The following is a 23,415-nucleotide window of genomic DNA, read 5'->3' as shown; positions in this document are numbered from 1 at the left end:
TCTGGCCCAAAGTGTAAGACGCTATTTCCAAGTACAGTACATAATTTGAATGATATTTACATATTGAAGCAATGCCACTTTTACATCAAATCAAAGAGAACTTGAATTCTAAAACAAAATAGACCAGACGTTGGAAGGTGTTGTATCCTCTTTTAATGAACAGCAATATTGTATAACAGTAATCTGGGCCCGAAACAGTAACTGAGTTATTGTAATAAGTCGCGTATAATTAACGTATAAATGGGAAAAGGAAATGTCTGCCTTATACCAGACTTCAAATTGAGTCCTATTCCTAAACTAAACTTAAAAATGAAAGTTGTGGAAGTAATTGCGTGTAAAATACCTTATTTATTTGTACTGAGTTTAATATAGAGACCTAAAGCTGGAAGCACTTTGTAGCACAGCCCTAACATTACATGATAGGTCCTCGTATGTGTGCGGTGGAATTACTCATCAGCCAGGTAGAATATATCCTATTAAAACATACGAATGCCGCAAAGGAACTTGCAAGATTGAATGGCTTGAGCCATACAGTTTAGTCAATCGGCCTAATTGTGTGGTGTGAAATGTTAACTAATAATCGAAGTGTGAGCATTCAAATCAATGTAAAATAACTATTGTCCTAATAATTCTTATGTAATGCACGAAAATACTTTAACACTTATATGATCAAAGGATTTTTTTTTTAATGTATGGTATCTTATTGCGTATACATATATATCGAATTTGAAATTCATGCCACAGCGATCAGAAAGCTGCACAGTATCTATTGCACGCACGTTATTCTTTATATTAATTTCTGGTTGTTAAATGAAAGAATGAATCCAAAGAAGGCAAACACTGACCTTATTGAAAAACAGCAGCATACTCATTTAGCAATGCAATTATAATAGTTGTTGGAAAATCCTTGCTCACCACAGCGATTAATGCGGAACTCCAAGCAGAGAAATGGCTAGCCACGACAACCAAAGGGGGTGCTGCATGGATAAAGCTGAGAGTTCAATACATCAAAGCATCAGAGAATGAGGAACACTTGAAAATCCTGCTTTTTTTCCCCCCCCACACGATCTTGAGGTTTTCTAGAGAAATTGACCACTGTGCTCAGTACTGGACAGACGTCCTCTCACAAACACCATGCTAACATTGAGAAATTGCTTTGGGTGGAGCAGTCAGACTAACCCAAACTGAGCCTATTTACATGGACATGGTCTTTTCGAGGTGTGCAGGTATGTTTCAAATAGCAAAACGGCTGATTGTATCCAGAAGTGCGGTGCACAGCTGGCGACCGTCCATTTGGTTTTTGCAGTGATCTTTCTAGGCCGTGGGAATCCCGCCCTCAGTCGTTCACGCAGGAGGTGATTTGATTTGGTTGTTTATTTGTTCGCCCTTCCCTCAGTCTGCGTAGACTATAAATCCAGAGAAGGTGCTATACTTATTGTTGTTCCCGCCGTGCGCCTTGCCACCATCCAGTTTAATATAGACTTCATCCCCAGCATCCAGGTGCAGCACCACGCTGTTACTGGCATAGTCGTAGTTCTGGTCGGCATCTTGGGCAATGGCACTGGCTCGAACCTACAGAAGGTTGGGGGAAAGTTAGAGAAAGTGCAAGACAAATTTGACAGCTACTTTCAAACGGCACCAATAGCCGCGGAGCCGTTTGCATCAGTTTCCGTCTCGTATCCTTTTATCTGATTGCTTTGGTCAACGCCTGCCTTGTTTAGCCTGTTCTAGCTGTATAATTTGTGTTTATAAATACCCGTTTGCAAGTCTCTTGTCATTTGGCTTATGGGATTGTTCAGGTCCAAACTCTCGTTCCCTCATTTTAGTCTTAAGCATAAAATATTTTCCCCCACCCCAACGGAAACACGTTTGCTTATAGTTCACCTGTTCCTCTCTGATTAATATTAGTGCTGAATGTTACAATGATGTCAACCGTTTCGTTATTAAAATTACCGTTCCCTATACCGCAGTATAGATGCCCTCCCTTGTTTCTAAGCTAAACCTTTCCTGGGAGCCTGCTGCAACTGACAAGTAACTTGTGCTAAACGCGGGAATCATCCGGTTCAATTCATTGGGAGGCCATGAACGAATTGGAAAGTGACGCTTGTCGGCACACACATACCTTCATAGAGTCACAGCAACATAAAATAGCACAAGAAGTCTAAGAAATATCCGGCGATAACTTTCTCCGCAGCTCCTGAAAGTTGTTTGAAGGATCGCTCACCTGCCCGTTTTTACACAGATCTGCCCACATGCTGGTGCCGTCCCCTCCTCTCATCAAAACGTGATAAGTGAAGAAGTAAATCCCCGGGATGGAGCAGGTAAACTTGCCGGTGGTCGGGTCGTAGTGGTTCCCCAGGTTGGTGACCACGTCGTCGAACTTGAGCATCTCGTAACCTTCGTGTGGTCGCTTGAGGCCGGCGTAGAAGGCAATCTTCGGCACAGTGCTGTAGGTGGCGGCGCTGATGGCTCCGGCATTTGGCCCGGGAGGTCCCGGCAGGCCTGGTAGCCCAGGTCTGCCCGAATCCCCCTTTGCTCCCGGCGGCCCTATGGACCCGGGTGGCCCTGGCTCCCCGGGTGGACCCCGCGGCCCTGCTTTCCCCGATCTCCCCGGCTCCCCTTTGGGTCCTTGGATGAAGGTGGGCAAGGGCATCACACTGTGATCTCGCACCGTCTCTGCCGCTGCCGTGGTGGCTTTCGTCCCGTAAGGGTCGCAGACCATCCTGCAGGTGCCCAGCATCTCGTAATGGGCAGAGGTCCCGGCCGAGTTCACCAGCACTGGGATCAGGATAACCAGCAGAAGGACCATGACGACTCCCACCGCCGCGGCGATCAGTCGCTTCTTGCGGACGACCCGCGTGAGAGGTGGGCGATCGTCCTGTCTGCTTTTGGAAGAAATCGTGATGGCTATGTAGACACCTCGACCAGAGAGAAAATAAGTGATGCTTGTGGGTGCAGTTCGGCCGCGGCTTGACTTGACCTGACTTGGCCAGTAAGCAGCCTGGATGCGCTCAAGCCTGATCTTCAGCTCTTGAGTGAGACGCTTGTTAGACGGTGCCTAGAATTTAAGCGGGGGGCACGGACTAAAAGCAACTTCTTCTCACGCCTCCAGCCACTTTCCACCTGTCTCGGTCCTATATTCACGTGTGAGTAGAAGAACAAATCATCTCAAAGCACACACACAAAAAAAAGGTTCCTCGGTCCTTATCGAATTAGTGGCGATTGACTCCTCTTTCAACTGTGCCACTCCACCTGACACCTCACACAGCTCTGTCGGCACAGCGGCAACATAAAAGCAAGGCGTGGACAACCTGTTGTACTCACGGATTCATGCCAGGGCTGTTATTAATAAACAGTCACTGAAGTTTCCTCCTAGCTGGTCCAATGATCAGATCAGGAGAGAGAGAGAGAGAGACTCAAATACACAAGCACAGAATGACATTCCGAAACACAGCTACACTGAAAACATGCCTCGCCATTCACGAACCAGCAATCTGAATGGAAGGCTAACTGCAGCCTCCCACCGGGGAAGGGTAATTTGAAAGTCTAATATCAAGAAAAAGAAGCACCCCTGTCATTCGTGGCAGCGCCTGTAAAAAAAAAATATTTCCTGCCAAATCAGTGAGGAATCTGAGTTAGCGTAGTACTGGATAGTGCCGTACACTGTGCAGAAATATTTCACACTCTCCATCGACATGCAAGGGTACTTTACCTGCGCTACCTTCACATTTTTACGTGGTCTGTTAAGGTCATGTTCCGTGGCACTGGGAAACAAAGATAAATCGATTGTTCACCCTTAAGAATAAATGTCAGATCCCCTGTTTACGGGCGCCGGAGTGAGCTATAAAGCTGCCTAGTTCGGCATGTGGGAAGAACACAGGCAAGTGCTTGATATTACTGTACCGCTCTCTGCTCGCCAGGTCAAAGCCGATCAGAACTGATAACACTTGGCGGTTTTTAAAAACGTTAATGTATTGTAGAAATGTCACATAAGTGTGAAAGTACTGAATGTGGTTATTTCCCGAAACAGAGCTTCAGGTAAAGCGCCATCGAAAAATGCCTCGAGTCTAAATTTAAGATCGACTTCTTCATTCGAAACTGACATATTGTTAAACGGTTCCCTAGACTGAGCAATGACGAGCTTCGATAATTATGCTAAAAGTCAGATTAACAAAACTGGGAGCATCGCGATGTGGGTTTCATGTTTAAAGAGGCCAGAGTATAAAATACAGAATTTTACAGAAGTGGTTGGTTTGATATTTAAAGATTCGGTGTGTGATGGGGTTGCTATTTTTTGTAAATAAGGTAAGGTGTAATTCTCGGTTCCTTTCTCATATGAGCATAAAGTAGGATTTTGAACTTCACGCCTTACCCACATAATTGTGGAGAATGGCAAAGAGCAATTGGCCTGATTCACGTGTTTGATAAGATTTCACACAGACTGCACCACATAGGAACTTAGTTGCCAACCATACCAGAGCCGCCTTCTGATAGCTGTTAGATTGCAGTCTCCAATCTCCTGGCTGGGAGAGGGGAGTCGCAAATGCCGGTTTCATTAGTGCAGTATTTGGGGAATATGTTGTGAAATGTTATTCTGTCCATTCGCTTTAGCCCCGCGGTTTCACACGTGTGGCATGAACTAAACAAGGAGCAGACTGGAACTGTTCTGTTGTGGTCTTTTCTAATAACTGATGTACCGATTAATACAGAGCGCCTACCATAATGTTACCTGTTTGCTCAAGAAGAACTTACTTATATAAAAGTTACAAGACGGAAGCAGATCATTGGGCCCAAACAGCCCCTGTGGGTTTACCCTCCACTTGGAGGAACTGATCCTAATCACATTTACCCATCCTGTTCCCATACCCTTTCCTCCCCTTTTCTTCAACTAGCTGGCCAATCTAATCTAGAATGTTGATACCGTTTCTGCCTCAACCACTAACTCTGGAAGTGAATTCCACAGCTTCCAACTCAATATGTAAAGGGTTTCTCTTGCTATCTGTTCTAAATCTCTTACATTTAATGTTTTACTTTAATTAATTTCCCTCCAAATTTTTTGTGCCAATTTTTCTCCCCCCTCCCCCTTCCATCCAGAAGGTGTAAGGTTCCATGATGATTATCTGGCCCAAGTGACCATTATTCATGTGTGAGCTTTCACAGTGAGTGTTGGTAGGCTACTCAACTAGAAGGGTGCATTCCAGCCAAGCCCAATTGTATTCTCAATCAACCTCCACACACACACATGGACATGTGCACAGACTTCCAGCAGGGGTTGCTAGTTAGTGACCAGGAGTGGGAACCCTGGAAGATTTCGCCTCTCTAGTCCAAAGCACAAGTTATAACACTGCAACTTACGTGAACATCAGCTAACTCAGCACAGACCAGGAATTGAACCTGGGAACTTTCTGGTCTCCAGGGCTCAACTATTTGCTGTATGAGCTCCTTGAGGCTTTGCAATTTTGTTTCACTTTCTGTTATAATTGACTTGGGAGTACTTAGTGGTGATATTGGAAGACAAAAAGTTAAAATGTGTTCTTTTCTTCAGCATTGATACTCCTGACCATGAAAGACAAAAAAAAACACAAAAACATTTTGAAAAAAAACGATTCAAAAACTTTAGAATTGTTCAATCTATTCTTCAATCTGAGATATGTCAGAGTATATCATCTCAATTCTACTGGTATATAACGAAGTTCAATGCCTTCGATATGAGGGAATTATTAGGGGTGACAATTATATTCGGTAAAAGTGACAAAGATTTGAAAATGCATTTGAATGCATGGAGCTGTATTTAAACTAAAGTAAATTATTGTAATTCCTACTGAGTGAGAATTGGTAGGCCTAGAGTTGGGCATTATGAATGATTACAGACTTGGTTTAAATGTTATCCGTGCCGGAGCTAGGTTTAGCCAACTGGGGGCAGGTGTCAAAATCAAGATTTGGCCAACTTTGCATAAAGGGGACTGAGCTGGGAACTGGGAAATGCCGACTTACCTAGTCCGAAAGCCAGGCCGGGAACCACACAAACTTGCAGGCCGAACCCGAAGGCCAAAGGTGGGTGGCAGAGGCTCCTGGCAGTGAAAGGCAGGTGACCCTCCAAAGCTATGTTAGCTGACATCAAAATGATTGGGGGTTCATGACCCCTTTTGGCTCTGCCGGCTGGGATTATTTCAGAATATTCACATTTTGTTCAAATATGGACCATCTCTGTTTAACATTTATATTGTCCCTTTCTAAATAGTTTTTTTTCTTCTTTCTAAATATCTATCTATCTATCTATCTACTATCTATTTATCTACAAAAAATCATTATTTGCTCCCTTTCCTTCTTTCTACTTTTTGTGTTCTTCCATAACTTTACTGTAGCAAAAAACTTAGGTTGTTTTTGTAATGATCATTGAGAGTAAACATTCTCCTGCGGGGAACTTTTTTGTGTATTTGTATTGAGCGACATGTGTAATCAGGGCATAAAGCAAAAGTCAGCGTAAAATATCCAGGAATCTCAGGCATAAGTGTGTTACCTTACAGAATTACACTACACCTGAAACTCCTCGCTCTATCAAGCCCATCATTATTAATATTATTATTATTCGTGGTTGGTATGATGGTGTACTCTCAGAGTATGGCATCATTCTGCCATTGACATTGAAGCGCATGCGATAAATCCTGAACTTGCAATCTGTCAAGTTCTGACTCTGCATTGGGTTCGCTGCACATTTCACCTACCCATTGAAATTAACATGCTGGCAAAAAGGTGGGCTAATTGCCCACCTACTGTGCACTAATTGCCCTGAAAATTTTTACGGCTGGTGCAAACAGGCGCAAGAGCCTGTTGCACAGCGTAAGGTGGGGGAAGGGGGAATGAGAAAATTGTATTCATTGGTAACCGCTGACTGACCCACTGAGTATTTCCAGCTTTTTCTGATTAGAAATATTCTGGTTAGACACAAAGCTCTTTTCATGTAATCTTTCCCAATGAGTGTTTGAACCCAGAAATTAAGCACAGTAAACACCAGCAATAGGCACTCTATAGATTGAATATAGGTTTACGTGCAAAGTTTTTCTCAACATATTACAATAAAAAAACCTACTGATTTATAGAAACATTTTGTACTGGGGTTTGCTACTTTATGGGCACAATTCAAATAATGGAGCATTTAATCTAATACTGAGCAGGTAAGAACCATATATCTAACAAATGGAGTATTACTATTTACACATAGTAATGAAAGATGTTTGATCAAATGTATATATGGCATAACTAAAATATATATACCTACCTTTTAAAATCCTTTGAACCAATGTTTCCAATTAAGAGTGGTTGTTAAACGCTAGGCAGATTGTAAATATATGCCAGTGGAAGACGTCTGTCTTCTTTTGACATATATTTACAATAGAAATGTCCTCTGTTTCCTGATTGGCTCAGAGTCAGCAAGTGAAAGGAGCACTGCCCCACGTGATCCTAGGTTCACATGCGCACAAAGGTGCGTCCCTGGGATCCGTGGGCCACTATGCTGTGCACGACTCTGCAGCATCTGAAAGTGGGGTTCACACGAGGTAAGTGTGGATGTCGTTCAGGTGTCCGCAGTGTACTCCTTAACTATGCCACTGACTGTGAATTCAGGGCCAATGGCTCTGCTTCACAGGCTAAAGAGCTGAACACACCAACCGCCTGCAATGACGCTGGTTCAAAATGGATGTAAAATTAAGCCCAAAATGTTATGCACAAGAGGAAACAAAGTCAATTTTAAGGTGTTTTACTGTGATATTTTGAGCAATTGTAATAACAAATATCCTGAGACCTGCATTTTATTTTCTGATTCTTTGAATGCAATTTTATGGCATCAGTATAAGTCACATTAAAAATTGAAACGCTTCCACAATTGTAGGTTCGTAAGTATGCTGTACCTAATGTGTATGAATGGCTGGAAATTTTAATTTTCATATTTAAAGATGGAACATATGGTGTGAGTTCAGTGCTTTCCTCGGGCCCCGATTGTTTATGCAATTTCTGTTTGTTTACGCTCAACCCTATGTTTCAGCATATGTTAATGAGATTGGCTAGTAATTTGGGTCTAAATAGACATTGGCAAAGTGCGCGCACAAATGGGCGTAATTCCGGGTGTAACTTCTAGATTACACCCCCACGGGAAATTCCAGCCCTGAATGATGACTTCTTCCATGTATTCAGGAGAAGACATGAGCAACTTTTCCTTTCCAAACAGAGATATCCCAGTCAAAATTAAGAACTTTGAAATAAATGAGATGCAAGTCCTAAACAAGCTAAAAGAACTCAAAATAGCAGTACGGTAGCATAGTGGTTATGTTACTGGACTAGTAACCCAGAGGCCTGGACTAATGATCCATAAGACATGAGTTCAAATCCCACCATGGCAGCTAGGGAATTTAAATTCAGTTAATTAAATAAATCTGGAATAAAAAGCTAGAATCAGTAATGCTGACCATGAAACTATTGGATTGTCATAAAAACCCATCTGGTTCACTAATGTCCTCATGGGCTTCCGTTAGGGAAGGAAATCTGCTGTCCTTACCTGGTCTGGCAAAATAAAGGAAAATCCGAAGATGTTTTATAAGTATATTAAGGGTAAGAGGATAACTAGGGAAAAAATAGGGCCCATTAGGGACAAAAGTGGCAATCTGTGTGTGGAGCCGGAAGATGTAGGAGGGGTTCTAAATGAATTTTTTGCATCTGTTTTCACCATGGAGAAGGACGATGTAGACATAGAAATAGGGCGGGGGGACTGTGATATGCTCGAACATATTAACATCGAGAGGGAGGAGGTATTGGCGGTTTTAGCTGGCCTAAAAATGGATAAATCCCCAGGCCTGGATGAAATGTATCCCAGGCTGCTGTGTGAGGCAAAGGAGGAGATTGCGGGGGCTCTAACACATATATTCAGGACCTCTCTGGCCACAGGGGATGTGCCAGAGGACTGGAGAACCGCTAATGTAGTACCATTATTCAAGAAGGGTAGTAGGGAAAAACCGGGGAACTACAGGCCAGTGAGCCTAACATCAGTGGTAGGAAAATTATTGGAAAAAATCCTGAGGGACAAAATTTGTCTCCACTTGGAGAGGCAAGGATTAATCAGGGATAGTCAACATGGCTTTGTCAAGGGAAGATCATGTCTGACTAATTTGATTGAATTTTTTGAGGGGGTGACTAGGTGTGTGGATGAGGGTAATGCAGTGGATGTGGTATACATGGATTTCAGTAAGGCCTTCGATAAAGTCCCGCACAGGAGACTGGTCAAGAAGGTAAGAGCCCATGGAATCCAGGGTGCCTTGGCACATTGGATACAAAACTGGCTTAGTGGCAGAAGGCAGAGGGTGATGGTCGAAGGTTGTTTTTGTGACTGGAAGCCTGTGGCCAGTGGGGTACCACAGGGATCGGTGCTGGGTCCCTTGCTGTTTGTGGTCTACATTAATGACTTGGATATGAATGTAAAGGGTATGATCAGTAAGTTCGCGGATGATACAAAAATTGGTAGGGTGGTAAATAGCGAGGAGGGTAGCCTCAGTCTGCAGGACGATATAGATGGGTTGGTCAGATGGGCGGAACAGTGGCAAATGGAATTTAACCCGGAAAAGTGCGAGGTGATGCACTTTGGGGGGACTAACAAGGCAAAGGAATACACAATGAATGGAAAGACCCTAGGCAAGACGGAGGGTCAGAGGGATCTGGGTGTGCAAGTACACAGATCCCTGAAGGCGGCGGAACAGGTGGATAAGGTGGTAAAAAAGGCATATGGGATACTTGCCTTCATTAGCCGAGGCATTGAATATAAGAGCAAGGAGGTTATGATGGAGCTGTATAAAACACTGGTTAGGCCACAGCTGGAATACTGTGTGCAGTTCTGGTCGCCACACTACAGGAAGGATATGATCGCGTTAGAGAGGGTGCAGAGGAGGTTCATCAGGATGTTACCAGGGCTGGAGCACTTCAGCTATGAAGAGAGACTGGGCAGATTGGGTTTGTTTTCCTTGGAGCAGAGGAGGCTGAGGGGGGACATGATTGAGGTGTACAAAATTATGAGGGGCATAGATAGGATGGATGCTGAGGAGCTTTTTCCCTTAGTAGAGGGGTCAATAACTAGGGGGCATAGATTCAAGGTAAAGGGCGGGAGGTTTAGAGGGGATTTGAGAAAGTACTTTTTCACCCAGAGGGTGGTTGGAGTCTGGAACTCACTGCCTGAAAGGGTTGTGGAGGCAGAAACCCTCACAACATTTAAGAAGCATTTGGATGTGCACTTGAAATGCCATAGCATACAAGGCTACGGGCCAAATGCTGGAATATGGGATTAGATTAGACAGGGCTTGATGGCCGGTGCGGACACGATGGGCCGAAGGGCCTCTATCCGTGCTGTATTACTCTATGACTCTATGACTCTATATGTGACTCCAGACCAACAGCAATGTGGTTGACTCTTAACTGCCCTCTGAAATGGCCTAGCAAGCCATTCAGTTATATCAAACTACTACAAAGAAGTATCATGGACTAGCAGTGGTTCAAGAAAGTACCTTCTCAAGTGCAATTAGGGATGGGCAATAAATGCTGGCCTTGCCAGCGATGCCCACATCCCATGAATGAATTTTTAAAAAGCCAATAAATCCCCAGGAACAGAAGGTATTTATCCCAGATTGCGGAAGAACACTAAGAAGGAGATTTGTGAGGCATTAACAATAAGGGAGTCACTGGACACCGTAGAGGCAGATTGAAAACACATCAAGGTAGCACCCATATTCAAAGAGAACAACAAACAGGCACATGCAACTTTGATCCAGTAGTCTTTCATCAATCCCATGTAAAATAATGGAATTGATTACCAGCTGTAAACATGAAAATTACCTGTACAATAATAACTTAGTTATCAGCAGTCAACAGAATTTCTGAAGGGAAAGATCCTAACTGACCAAACTTCTTTGAGGAAGTGACAACCTCACGGGCTTAAGTACAGCATATTGTACCTAGATTTCCCAAAGGCATTTGACAATGTTCTGCACAAAAGGCTATTAGTTAAGCTCAAAGGTGTGGGCATTCAGGGTAAATCTTGGGTATGGTTAATAAATTGGCTGAAAGGTAGAGAACATTGGCCCAGAATTTGCTGTCAGCAGCGAAGAAAGCTGCCCACAAAGATCCCTGTGGGATGAATTTCAGCTCTCCCAATGTTAGTTTGAATCTGGCACCAAATCAAGTGACTCTCCCGCATCCAGCAATGGTGATGTCATCAAGTAGGCTAAGCAGACAATCACATTGAAGAATTCGCACAGACAACAAACCAGGAAATAAAATGCAGAGATTATAAATTACTTTTTATAAATTTTACAGAGAGCAAAATAAAGATTGGGACATACACATAGGATTAAGGTAGAAGCTGAAATATCATAAACACATTTTTTATTTTAAAAATTCTTATATTTCATGCAAAAAAATATAAAGTACTGCACATAGGAAGGAACATGGAAAATGTACTTACTCCGTGAATGATGTTGAAATAACTAAGGATGTAATTGAAAAATACCAAGGAATCTTAGTAGATTGATGCTCAACCTGGCCAACCAATGCAGAGCAGCAATAATCAAAACCAACAGAATGTTGAAGTACACAAACAAAACAGTCCAATACAAGTCAGAGGAAGTCATGATCAAGCTGTACAGTGCTCTGGTCAGATTATACCTGAATGTTGTATGCAGTTCTGGCCACTGAGCCACAAGGGAATCATTGAAGCATTGGAAGCAGTGCAAAGGACAGCCACAAGACTGATCCCCAATCTTAGAGGTCTGAGTTACGAGGAAAGATTAGAAAAACTTCCAAAATGGAATGAAAAACTCATCTCTATAGTTATGTAACACCAATCAGATTGACAATAGCCAGAACATTGATTCTTCTAGGTAATGGCTAACATATGTCCTTTCAATGTGAGGTGTGTGAACTTTTTTGTAAGTATGTCCTAGAATAAAGGGTACACACGGATATATATAACTTGTTGCATCAGCATAATTGGATTTTAAGAAGATGAATGATGCTTTTGATTAATTGTCTCTGAAGCCATTTACTAGATTGAATTCTGCATTGACATAGCAGTCATTGCACTATGAATATGGAGGTGTAATGTCAATACTTTTTGAAATAAGGCCCATAACCTAATGCTAGCCACTAATTAAACTCCTGTCCTCGTATGACCAGATAGCTTGTGGCCAAGATCTTTACAATTCCATTTTGAAATGCCCAATATTTGATACTTTGGGAAAATCAAAGCCAAGCCTACACCACCAATTGTTCAAATGGGTTTATTTAGCTGTGCTAATAAATGTGGATCTCATAAATTAGACTGTCAAGGATCCTTTTACACTCTTCAAATAACCAATAAAGCTTTTCATGGCCAGATAGATTTTATTCCACCAGACTATCAGGATTAGGTATCCAGTACCAGACAGCTAGGAATTCCAACACCAGAGATACACGCCTATTGCCTAAACTGTAAGAGAGTATAGATAAATAACTATCACTGGACTGCCACAGGTGATCAGATCACAAGGTAATTGTGGATGAGAAAGACCATTCAATTCATCCAAGTAATCCATCTGGAAATACCCTAAAGTGCCTTCATTGCAGCATCCAATTATACTGTAAATGATTCTAGGTTTTTGCCTCCACTATATGTGTTGATCATGATTTGTGTGAAGATGAACTTCCTGATATCAATCCTAAATTTTCCTTTTACTAATTTGAACCTTTATCCCCTTCTTACTCCTACAATTTAGATTAAAGTAATTTTCTGGATTTACCATTACCATATATTTTATGTCCCATTACAGCCAATGAAAGGGTTTTGAAGGGTAGTCACTGTTGTAATGTAGGAAAGGATCGCGGTCAAGGTTGCAGAATGAAAGGAAAAGTAGCTCCCAATGCAATGTGCTGACCTAAAGGAGAACAGTTAATTTCAATGGTAAAGAAACTGGTACCAAAGTCTTTATTCATCAAAGATGTAATGGCACAAAGTGAACATATAACAGCAAAAGTGCGGTGCAGATCTCTCCACAAGCAACTAAACATCACTGAAACAGTTTTTAAGACCTTTAGCTCAGTTGCTGTATGTCAGGAACCCGGTGGAACTGTCTAAAGGGAAAACTGAAACAAAAACTGCATTTTTCAAGGGTGTCCAAACTGTCTGATCTACAACGTTACCAACAGAACTGAATGCTAGAAAGAAAAAATAGAGAACCTTATACTGACCTGATCGAAGGAGGGATTAAAACGAAATTTGCAAGAAGGTATGAGAAGACAACACTGTTGTTATCTTGATTTTCCAAAGGAATGAGACATCACAATGTGCAGAAACTAATCTTACTAATTTGAGAACATGCATTTATATAGCGCCTTTCACGACCTCAGGACGTCCCAATGCGCTTCACAGCCAGAAAGTACTTTTGAAGCGTAGTCGCTGTTGCAATGTAGGTAACATTTATTAGGAAAATAAAAAAACAATAATTTGAGTCAGCTGAAACATGGTTGGACAAAGACTGTTACTTTGCTAACCTTCGGTGAACTAAATTGCTGCAGACTTTTCTACTGTTGCAACATAAATTAAATATTTCAAAAGGTAAACTACAGCCCTAGGTGTGAACGGCTACGTTGTAGATCAGACAATTTGGGCGTCATTAGACACCCTTGAAAAATACAGTTATTGTCTCAGTTTTCCCTTTAGACATCTCCACCGTGTCCCTGACATGCAGCAATCGTGGGGATTTATGCAGAGGGATCTAATCCACGGGCTATGCAAAAACCATAAATCACCGACTGAAAATCAATGCATCTTGGTCAGAATGGATTTCTGCGCCCTTGAAATGTAAACTGAGTAAATGAAAATGACAATTTTCCAAAAAGACTTCAGCAATTGAGCAAACACAAAGTGTTTTGTCATCTCTCGATTGAAGCTGAAGCATATTTGAACACAATGATTAATTTTCATTGACTGCACATGAATTATGTTAAGCACGGCATTTAACTTGATCTTAACTATAATTTCTTGTTAAAATCGATTGAGGGTTGAATATCGAACCTGTTTAACGACTCTTGAAACTGACACAAAGTACAATAAGAACTAAACCCCGTGACGAATTTGTCCCACCTCTGTGTTAAGAATTCAACAACTTTAAACATTCTTAACTAAAAACAGACAATGCTACGAAGACATAGCAGGTTCGTCAGCACCCTGTATAGAGAAAATACAGATTAAATATTCTGATTTGTTTCAGGGTGATATTAATCCAGCCAGGATTGTTTTAGGTACATCATTTGGGGTATCAGGCCGTCTCTATTCTGACTGCAAACAGATTACACCAACAAAACAGACACAATTACATTACTGGGAAATGTGTATTTTACCAGAACACCTAACATCCATCCCGTGGTACCTGGTAACTGATATTAAACATTTTGCATTAAAAATGGAGATATATTCTCAATTTTTTGTTGATTTCCTCATCACATTCCGCTGAATGTCGCTGGTATCCAGTTCAGTCAGTGAGATACTGTATCGTATATTTTCATTCACTACTTCTTTAGACAACAGCGAGGAAATAGGAAGAAAAATAATTGTCGTTTAAGGAGTTGTCTTCTGAGTAGAACATTTCTTTCCCAGGCTCAGCCTTAAGCATGCAATACAGTGGATGGTGTGGCATTTCACCGAACAGTTATCATGGTAGATGTGAATGTACTATATACTGTTCACATGAAAGAATGACTGTTCAGATTAGCCAACCGTCATCAGGGACATTAGAGCATTATGAACAAGACAACCGAAAGGAAAGAAGAGTCGGTGATATAGAGAAAACATTGTGGCTTTATATTCCTCAAGAGTACAAGATATTTAATGGAACTCATAAAGCATAAAGTAATGATTAGTTTCTCCGGGACTGGTATACTTGGAGCAGGGTTTCTATATTGTACCCGGAGCAGGGTTTCTAATTGTACTTGGAGGAGGATTTCTATATTATACTTGGAGCAGGCTTTCTATATTATACTTGGAGCAGGCTTTCTATGTTATACTTGGAGCAGTGTTTCTTTATTATACTTGGAGCAGGGTTTCTATATTGTACCCGGAGCAGGGTTTCTAATTGTATTTGGAGCAGGATTTCTATATTATACTTGGAGCAAGCTTTCTATGTTATACTTGGAGCAGAGTTTCTATATTATGCTTGGAGCAGGGTTTCTGTATTATACTTGGAGCAGGGTTTCTATATTGTACTTGGAGCAGGATTTCTATATTGTACTTTGAGCAGGGTTTCTATATTATACTTGGAGCAGAGTTTCTATATAATACTTGGAGCAGGGTTTCTATATTATACTTGGAGCAGGGTTTCTATATTGTACTTGGAGCAGGGTTTCTAAATCATACTTGGAGCAGGGTTTCTAAATCATACTTGGAGCAGGGTTTCTATATTATACTTGGAGCAGGGTTTCTATATTATACTTGGAGCAGGCTTTCTATATTATACTTGGAGCAGGGATTCTATATTATACTTGGAGCAGGGTTTCTATAATGTACTTGGAGCAGGGTTTCTATACTGTACTTGGAGCAGGGATTCTATATTATACTTGGAGCAGGGTTTCTATAATGTACTTGGAGCAGGGTTTCTATACTGTACTTGGAGCAGAGTTTCTATATTATACTTGGATCAGGGTTTCTATATTATACTTGGAGCAGAGTTTCTATGTTATGCTTGGAGCAGGGTTTCTATATTATACTTGGAGCAGGGTTTCAATATTATGCTTGGAGCAGGGTTTCTATATTATACTTGGAGCAGGGTTTCTATATTATACTTGGAGCAGGGTTTCTATATTATACTTGGAGCAGGGTTTCTATATTATACTTGGAGCAGGGTTTCTAAATCATACTTGGAGCAGGGTTTCTATATTATACTTGGAGCAGGGTTTCTATAATGTACTTGGAGCAGGGTTTCTATACTGTACTTGGAGCAGAGTTTCTATATTATACTTGGATCAGGGTTTCTATCTTGTGCTTCGAGCAGGGTTTCTATATTATACTTGGAGCAGGGTTTCTATATTATACTTGGAGCAGGGTTTCTATATTATACTTGGAGCAGAGTTTCTATGTTATGCTTGGAGCAGGGTTTCTATATTATACTTGGAGCAGGGTTTCAATATTATGCTTGGAGCAGGGTTTCTACATTATACTTGGAGCAGGGTTTCTATATTATACTTGGAGCAGGGTTTCTATATTATACTTGGAGAAGGGTTTCTATATCATACTTGGAGCAGGGTTTCTATATTATACTTGGAGCAGGGTTTCTATATTATACTTGGAGCAGGGTTTCTATATTATACTTGGAGCAGGGTTTCTATATTATACTTGGAGCAGGGTTTCTAAATCATACTTGGAGCAGGGTTTCTATATTATACTTGGAGCAGGGTTTCTATCTTGTACTTGGAGCAGGGTTTCTATATTGTACTTGCAGCAGGGTTTCTATATTATACTTGGAGCAGGGTTTCTATATTATACTTGGAGCAGAGTTTCTATATTATGCTTGGAGCAGGGTTTCTATATTATACTTGGAGCAGGGTTTCAATATTATGCTTCGAGCAGGGTTTCTATATTGTACTTGGAGCAGGGTTTCTATATTATACCCGGAGCAGGATTTCTATATTATACTTGGAGCAGAGTTTCTATATTATGCTTGGAGCAGGGTTTCTATATTATACTTGGAGCAGGGTTTCTATATTATACTTGGAGCAGGGTTTCTATATTGTACTTGGAGCAGAGTTTCTATAATGTACTTCGAGAAGGGTTTCTATATTATACTTGTAGCAGGGTTTCTATGTTGTACTTGGAGCAGAGTTTCTATATTATACTTGGAGCAGGGTTTCTATAATGTACTTGGAGCTGGGTTCCTATACTATACTTGGAGCAGGGTTCCTATACTATACTTGGAGCAGGGTTTCTATATTGTACTTGGAGCAGGGTTTCTATATTATACTTGGAGCAGAGTTTCTATAGTATACTTGGAGCAGGTTTTCTATATTATACTTGGAGCAGGATTTCTATATTATACTTGGAGCAGGGTTTCTATATTATACTTGGAGCAGGGTTTCTATATTATACTTGGAGCAGAGTTTCTATAATGTACTTGGAGCAGAGTTTCTATAATGTACTTGGAGAAGGGTTTCTATATTATACTTGGAGCAGGGTTTCTATATTATACTTGGAGCAGAGTTTCTATAATGTACTTGGAGAGGGGTTTCTATATTATACTTGGAGCAGGGTTTTTATAATGTACTTGGAGAAGGGTTTGAAACCGGCGGCAGTTGCGAGGTGAGGCCCGATCAGAGCATCGGACCTGTGAGGGGGCAGTGACCGGCGGCAGAGCTTAAAAGCGGCGGCAGTTTGAAACCGGCGGCAGTTGCGAGGTGAGGCGTACCAATTCAACAGCAGAGGAGAGAGGTAAAAAGTAATCCAAGTGTGACGTCACCAGGAAGCAGGTAAGTGATTGGTTGGTGAGTATTTCTTTTATTACAAGCTTAAATTCTGCGGTTTATATTTTCTTGGGTCTCTGTGGTGTAGTGGGGACAGTTGGTAAATAAGCTCCCTAGAGTATATCTTTAACTGGTGGTATTGAATTATTTTAAATTAATTAAAGGGTTAAGTCATGCCAGGAGAGCCCAGCCCCGTGTTATGCTCCTCTTGCTCTATGTGGGAATTCAGGAACGCTGCCAGTGTCCCTGATGACCACATGTGCCAGAAATGCATCCAGCTGCAGCTACTAACGGGCCGTATTGAGGCGCTGGAGCTGCGGATGGATGGGTTGTGGAGCATTCACGATGCTGAGAGGGTCGTGGATTACACGTTTGATGAGTTGGTCATGCCGCAGGGTAGGGCTGCACAGGCAGGAGGGAAATGGGTGACCACCAGGCGGAGCAGTAGAAGCAGGCAGGTAGTGCAGGAGACCCCTGTGGCCATCCCCCTTTCAAACAGGTATACCAATTTGGATACTATTGAGGGGGATGACTCACCAGAGGAAGGCAGCAGCAGCCAACTTCCTGGCACCGGGGGTGTTGCTGCTGCTCAGGAAGGGAGGAAAAAGAGTGGGAGAGCAATAGTGGTAGGGGATTCTATCGTAACGGGAACAGATAGACGGTTCTGTGGCCGTAGACGTGACTCCAGGATGGTTTGTTGCCTCCCTGGTGCCAGGGTCAAGGATGTCACTGAACGGCTGCAGGGCATTCTGAAGGGGGAGGGTGAACAGGCAGAGGTCGTGGTTCACATTGGGACCAACGACATAGGTAGGAAGAGGGATGAGGTCCTGCAACAAGAATTTAGGGAGCTAGGTAGCAGATTAAAGAGCAGGACCTCAAAGGTTGTAATCTCTGGATTACTCCCGGTGCCACGTGCTAGTGAGTATAGGAATAGGAGGATACAGCAGATGAATGCGTGGCTAAAGAGTTGGTGCAGGAGGGAGGGCTTTAGTTTCCTGGATCACTGGGCCTGCTTCTGGGAAAGGTGGGACTTGTACAAGTCGGACGGGTTGCACCTGAACCAGAGCAGGACAAATATCCTTGCGGGGAGGTTTGCTAGCACTGTTCGGGGGGGTTTAAACTAAAATGGCAGGGGGTTGGGAACCTGAGCAGGGAGACAAAGGAAAGGAAAACAGGGATAAAAGCAAAAGATAGGAAGGAGAAAAACAAAAGTGGCAGTCAGAGAAATCAACGGTTTAAATCAAACATGGCCACAGTAAATAATAATTCTAATAGGTCTAAGAGGGTTAAAAAAACAAGCCTGAAGGCTTTGTGTCTTAATGCGAGGAGCATTTGTAATAAGGTGGATGAATTGGCTGCGCAAATAGAGGTAAACGAATACGATTTGGTTGGGATTACAGAAACGTGGCTCAAGGATGGCCAAGACTGGGAACTCAACATCCAGGGGTATTCGATATTCAGGAAAGATAGGCAAAAAGGAAAGGGAGGTGGGGTAGCATTACTGGTTAAAGAAGGGATTAATACAATTGTAATGAAGGATATTAGCTCTGATGATGTGGAATCTGTATGGGTAGAATTGAGAAATACTAAGGGGAAAAAAACATTAGTGGGAGTGGTATATAGACCTCCAAACAGTAAGGCGGAGGTTGGGGATGGCATTAAAAGGGAAATTAAAGAAGCGTGCAATAAGGGCACAGCAGTCATCATGGGTGACTTTAACCTACATATAGATTGGGCCAACTAAATTAGTAACAATACTGTGGAGGAGGAATTCCTGAAGTGTTTACGGGATGGTTTCCTGGACCAATATGTCGAGGAACCAACCAGAGATCAGGCCATCTTAGACTGGGTATTATGCAACGAGAAAGGATTAATTAGCAATCTTGTTGTACGAGGCCCCTTGGGTCGGAGCGATCATAATATGATCGAATTCTTCATTAAGATGGAGAATGAAGTAGTTGACTCAGAGACAAGGGTCCTCAATTTAAATAAAGGAAACTACGATGGTCTGAGGAGCGAGTTGGGTAGGATTGAGTGGGGAATGGCACTCAAAGGGTTGACGGTGGATAGGCAATGGCAAACATTCAAAGACTGAATGGATGAGCTACAGAATTTGTTCATCCCAGTTTGGTGTAAAAATAAAACAAAAAAGGTGACTCAACCGTGGCTAACAAGGGAAATTAGGGATAGCATAAGATCCAAGGAGAGGACATATAAATTGGCTAGAAAAAGCAACAATCCTGAGGATTGGGAGCAGTTTAGGAGTCAACAAAGGAGGACAAAGGGATTAATTAAGAAAGGGAAAATAGAAAATGAGAGTAAGCTAGCAGGTAACATAAAAACTGACTGTAAAAGCTTTTATAGATATGTGAAGAGAAAAAGATTAGTGATGTCAAGCGTAGGTCCCTTACAGTCAGAATCAGGGGAATTTATAGGCCAACTAAATGCATACTTTGGTTCTGTCTTCACAAAGGAGGACACAAATAACCTCCCAGAGATGCCGGGGAACATAGGGTCTGATGAAAGCGAGGAACTGAAAGAAATCAGTATTTGTAGGAAAATGGTGTTAGGAAAATTGATGGGACTGAAGGCCGATAAATCCCCAGGGCCTGATGGTCTACATCCCAGGGTACTTAAGGAAGTGGCCCTAGGGATAGTAGATGCATTACTGATCATCTTCCAGAACTCGATAGACTCTGGAACGGTACCCATGGATTGGAGGGTAGCTAATGTTACCCCACTATTCAAAAAAGGTGGTAGAGAAAAAGCGGGGAATTATAGACCGGTAAGCCTGACATCGGTAGTGGGGAAAATGCTAGAGTCAATTATAAAAGATGTAATAGCAGAGCACTTGGAAAGCAGTGACAGGATCGGACAAAGTCAACATGGATTTACAAAAGGTAAATCATGCTTGACTAATCTACTGGAATTTTGTGAGGATGTAACTGGTAAAATAAATAAGGGAGAACCAGTGGATGTGGTGTATTTGGACTTTCAGAAGGCTTTCGATAAGGTCCCACACAAGAGATTAGCGTGCAAAATTAAGGCACATGTGATTGGGGGCAAGGTATTGACTTGGATAGAGAACTGGTTGGCGGACAGAAAGGAAAGAGCTGGAATAAACGGGTCGTTTTCCGAGTGGCAGGCAGTGACTAGTGGGGTAGCGCAAGGATCGGTCCTAGGACCCCAGCTGTTCACAATATATATTAATGATCTGGACGAGGGAATTGGATGTAATATCTCCAAATTTGCAGACGACACAAAGCTGGGCGGGAGGGTAAGCTGCGAGGAGGATGTCGGGAAACTCCAGTACGATTTGGACAGGTTGGGTGATTGGGCAGAAACATGGCAAATGCACTATAATGTGAATAAATGTGAGGTTATCCACTTTGGTGGCAAAAACAGGAAGGCAGATTATTATTTGAATGGCAATGGATTGGGAGAAGGGGAAGTGCAAAGAGACCTGGGTGTCCTTGTGCACCAGTCGCTGAAGGTAAGCATGCAGGTGCAGCAGGCGGTTAAGAAGGCAAATGGTATGTTGGCCTTCGTAGCAAGAGGGTTTGAGTACAGGAACAAGGATGTCTTGCTACAGTTGTACAGGGCCTTGGTGAGACCGCACCTTGAGTATTGTGTGCAGTTTTCGTCACCTTACCTGAGGAAGGACGTTCTTGCCATGGAGGGAGTGCAGCGAAGATTCACCAAGCTGATACCTGGGATGGCAGGAATGACGTATGAGGAGAGATTGTGTCGATTGGGCTTATACTCACTGGAGTTTAGAAGATTGAGAGGGGATCTCATCGAAACCTATAAAATTCTGTCAGGTCTGGACAGACTAGATGCAGGAAGGATGTTTCTGATGGTCGGGGAGTCCAGAACCAGGGGTCATAGTCTAAGGATAAGGGGTAAGCCATTTAGGACTGAAATGAGGAGGAATTTCTTCACCCAGAGAGTGGTGAACCTGTGGAATTCTTTGCCACAGAGGGCGGTGGAGGCCAGTTCATTAAATATATTCAAGAAACAGTTGGATATGTTTCTTGAGGCTGAAGGGATCAAGGGATTGGGGAAAAGGCAGGGACAGGGTACTGAATTTGGATGATCAGCCATGATCACATTGAATGGCGGGGCAGGCTCGAAGGGCTGAATGGCCTACTCCTGCTCCTATCTTCTATGTTTCTATATTATACTTGGAGCAGGGTTTCTATAATGTACTTGGAGCAGGGTTGCTATATTATAGTTGGAGCAGGGTTTCTATATTATATTTGGAGCAGGGTTCCTATATCATACTTGGAGCAGCGTTTCCATATTATACTTGGAGCAGGGTTTCTATATTATACTTGGAGCAGGGTTTCTATATTGTACTTGGAGCAGGGTTTCTATACAATTCTTGGAGCAGGGTTTCTATATTATACTTGGAGCAGAGTTTCTATAATGTATTTGGAGAAGGGTTTCTATATTATACTTGGAGCAGGGTTCCTATATCATACTTGGAGCAGCGTTTCCATATTATACTTGGAGCAGGGTTTCTATATTATACTTGGAGCAGGGTTTCTATATTGTACTTGGAGCAGGGTTTCTATATAATACTTGGAGCAGGGTTTCTATATTATACTTGGAGGAGGGTTTCTATATTATACTTGGAGCAGTGTTTCTATATAGTACTTGGAGAACGGTTTCTATATTATACTTGGAGCAGTTTTTCCATATTGTACTTGGAGCAGGGTTTCTATATTGTACTTGCAGCAGGGTTTCTATATTGTACTTGGAGCAGGGTTTCTATATTATACTTGGAGCAGGGTTTCTATATTGTACTTGGAGCAGGGTTTCTATAATGTACTTGGAGCAGGGTTGCTATATTATACTTGGAGCAGGGTTTCTATATTATACTTGGAGCAGGGTTTCCATATTATACTTGGAGCAGGGTTTCTATATTATACTAGGAGCAGAGTTTCTATATTATACTTGGAGCAGTGTTTCTATGTTATACTTGGAGCAGGATTTCTATTTTATCCTTGGAGCAGGGTTTATATATTATACTTGGAGCAGTGTTTCTATAATGTACTTGGAGCAGGTTTTCTATATTATACTTGGAGCAGGGTTTCTATATTATACTTGGAGCAGGGTTTCTATATTGTACTTGGAGCAGGTTTTCTATATTATACTTGGAGCAGGGTTTCTATATTATACTTGGAGCAGGGTTTCTATATTATACTTGGAGCAGGATTTCTATATTGTACTTGTAGCAGGTTTTCTATATTGTACTTGGAGCAGCGTTTCTATATTGTACTTGGAGCAGGGATTCAATATTAGACTTGGAGCAGGGTTTCTATATTAGACTTGGAGCAGGGTTTCCATATTATACTTGGAGCAGGGTTTCTATATTATACTTGGAGCAGTGTTTCTATATTGTACTTGGAGCAGCGTTTCTATATTATACTTGGAGCAGGGTTTCTATATTGAACTTGGAGCAGGGTTTCTATATTATACTTGGAGCAGGGTTTCTATATTGTACTTGGAGCAGGGTTGCTATATTATACTTGGAGCAGGGTTTCTGTATTATATTTGGAGCAGGGTTCCAAAATTAAAGTTGGAGAAGGGTTTCTATGTTATACTTGGAGCAGGATTTCTATATTATACTTGGAGCAGCGTTTCTATATTATACTTGGAGCAGGGTATATATATTATACTTGGAGCAGGGTTTCTCTATTATACTTGGAGCAGGGTTTCTATATTGTACTTGGAGCAGGGTTTCTATAATGTACTTGGAGCAGGGTTGCTATATTATACTTGGAGCAGGGTTTCTATATTATACTTGGAGCAGGGTTTCTATATTATACTTGGAGCAGTGTTTCCATATTATACTTGGAGCAGGGTTTCTATATTATACTAGGAGCAGAGTTT

The 23,415-nt window shown here is 41.9% G+C and overlaps 1 protein-coding gene across 1 annotated transcript; it reads right to left on the bottom strand.

The window, feature by feature from the left end:
• Positions 1–136: 136 nt before the first annotated feature.
• Positions 137–3,270, bottom strand: c1ql3a (complement component 1, q subcomponent-like 3a). The gene is made up of 2 exons (XM_085987877.1): positions 2,225–3,270; positions 137–1,572 (listed from the first exon to the last, which is right to left on the bottom strand). The coding sequence occupies exons 1-2, from the start codon at positions 2,807–2,809 to the stop codon at positions 1,393–1,395; spliced, it is 765 nt and encodes a 254-aa protein (XP_085844003.1). The 5' UTR covers positions 2,810–3,270; the 3' UTR covers positions 137–1,392.
• Positions 3,271–23,415: the final 20,145 nt, after the last annotated feature.

Source organism: Somniosus microcephalus, chromosome 5 (genome assembly GCF_052327205.1).
Source record: "Somniosus microcephalus isolate GS21.2 chromosome 5, FLI_Smic_1.0, whole genome shotgun sequence".
Lineage (NCBI taxonomy): Eukaryota > Metazoa > Chordata > Chondrichthyes > Squaliformes > Somniosidae > Somniosus > Somniosus microcephalus.
This window is presented reverse-complemented; position numbering and strand designations above follow the sequence as displayed.

What these genes read in the sequence shown, in the direction of transcription:
- c1ql3a (XM_085987877.1), bottom strand. Translation starts at nt 2,809, where the DNA reads ATGGTCCTTCTGCTGGTTATCCTGATCCCAGTGCTGGTGAACTCGGCC. An exon ending in ATCTGTGTAAAAACGGGCAG is followed by an intron (nt 1,573 to 2,224) that starts GTGAGCGATCCT and finishes AACCTTCTGTAG; the next exon opens with GTTCGAGCCAGTGCCATTGC.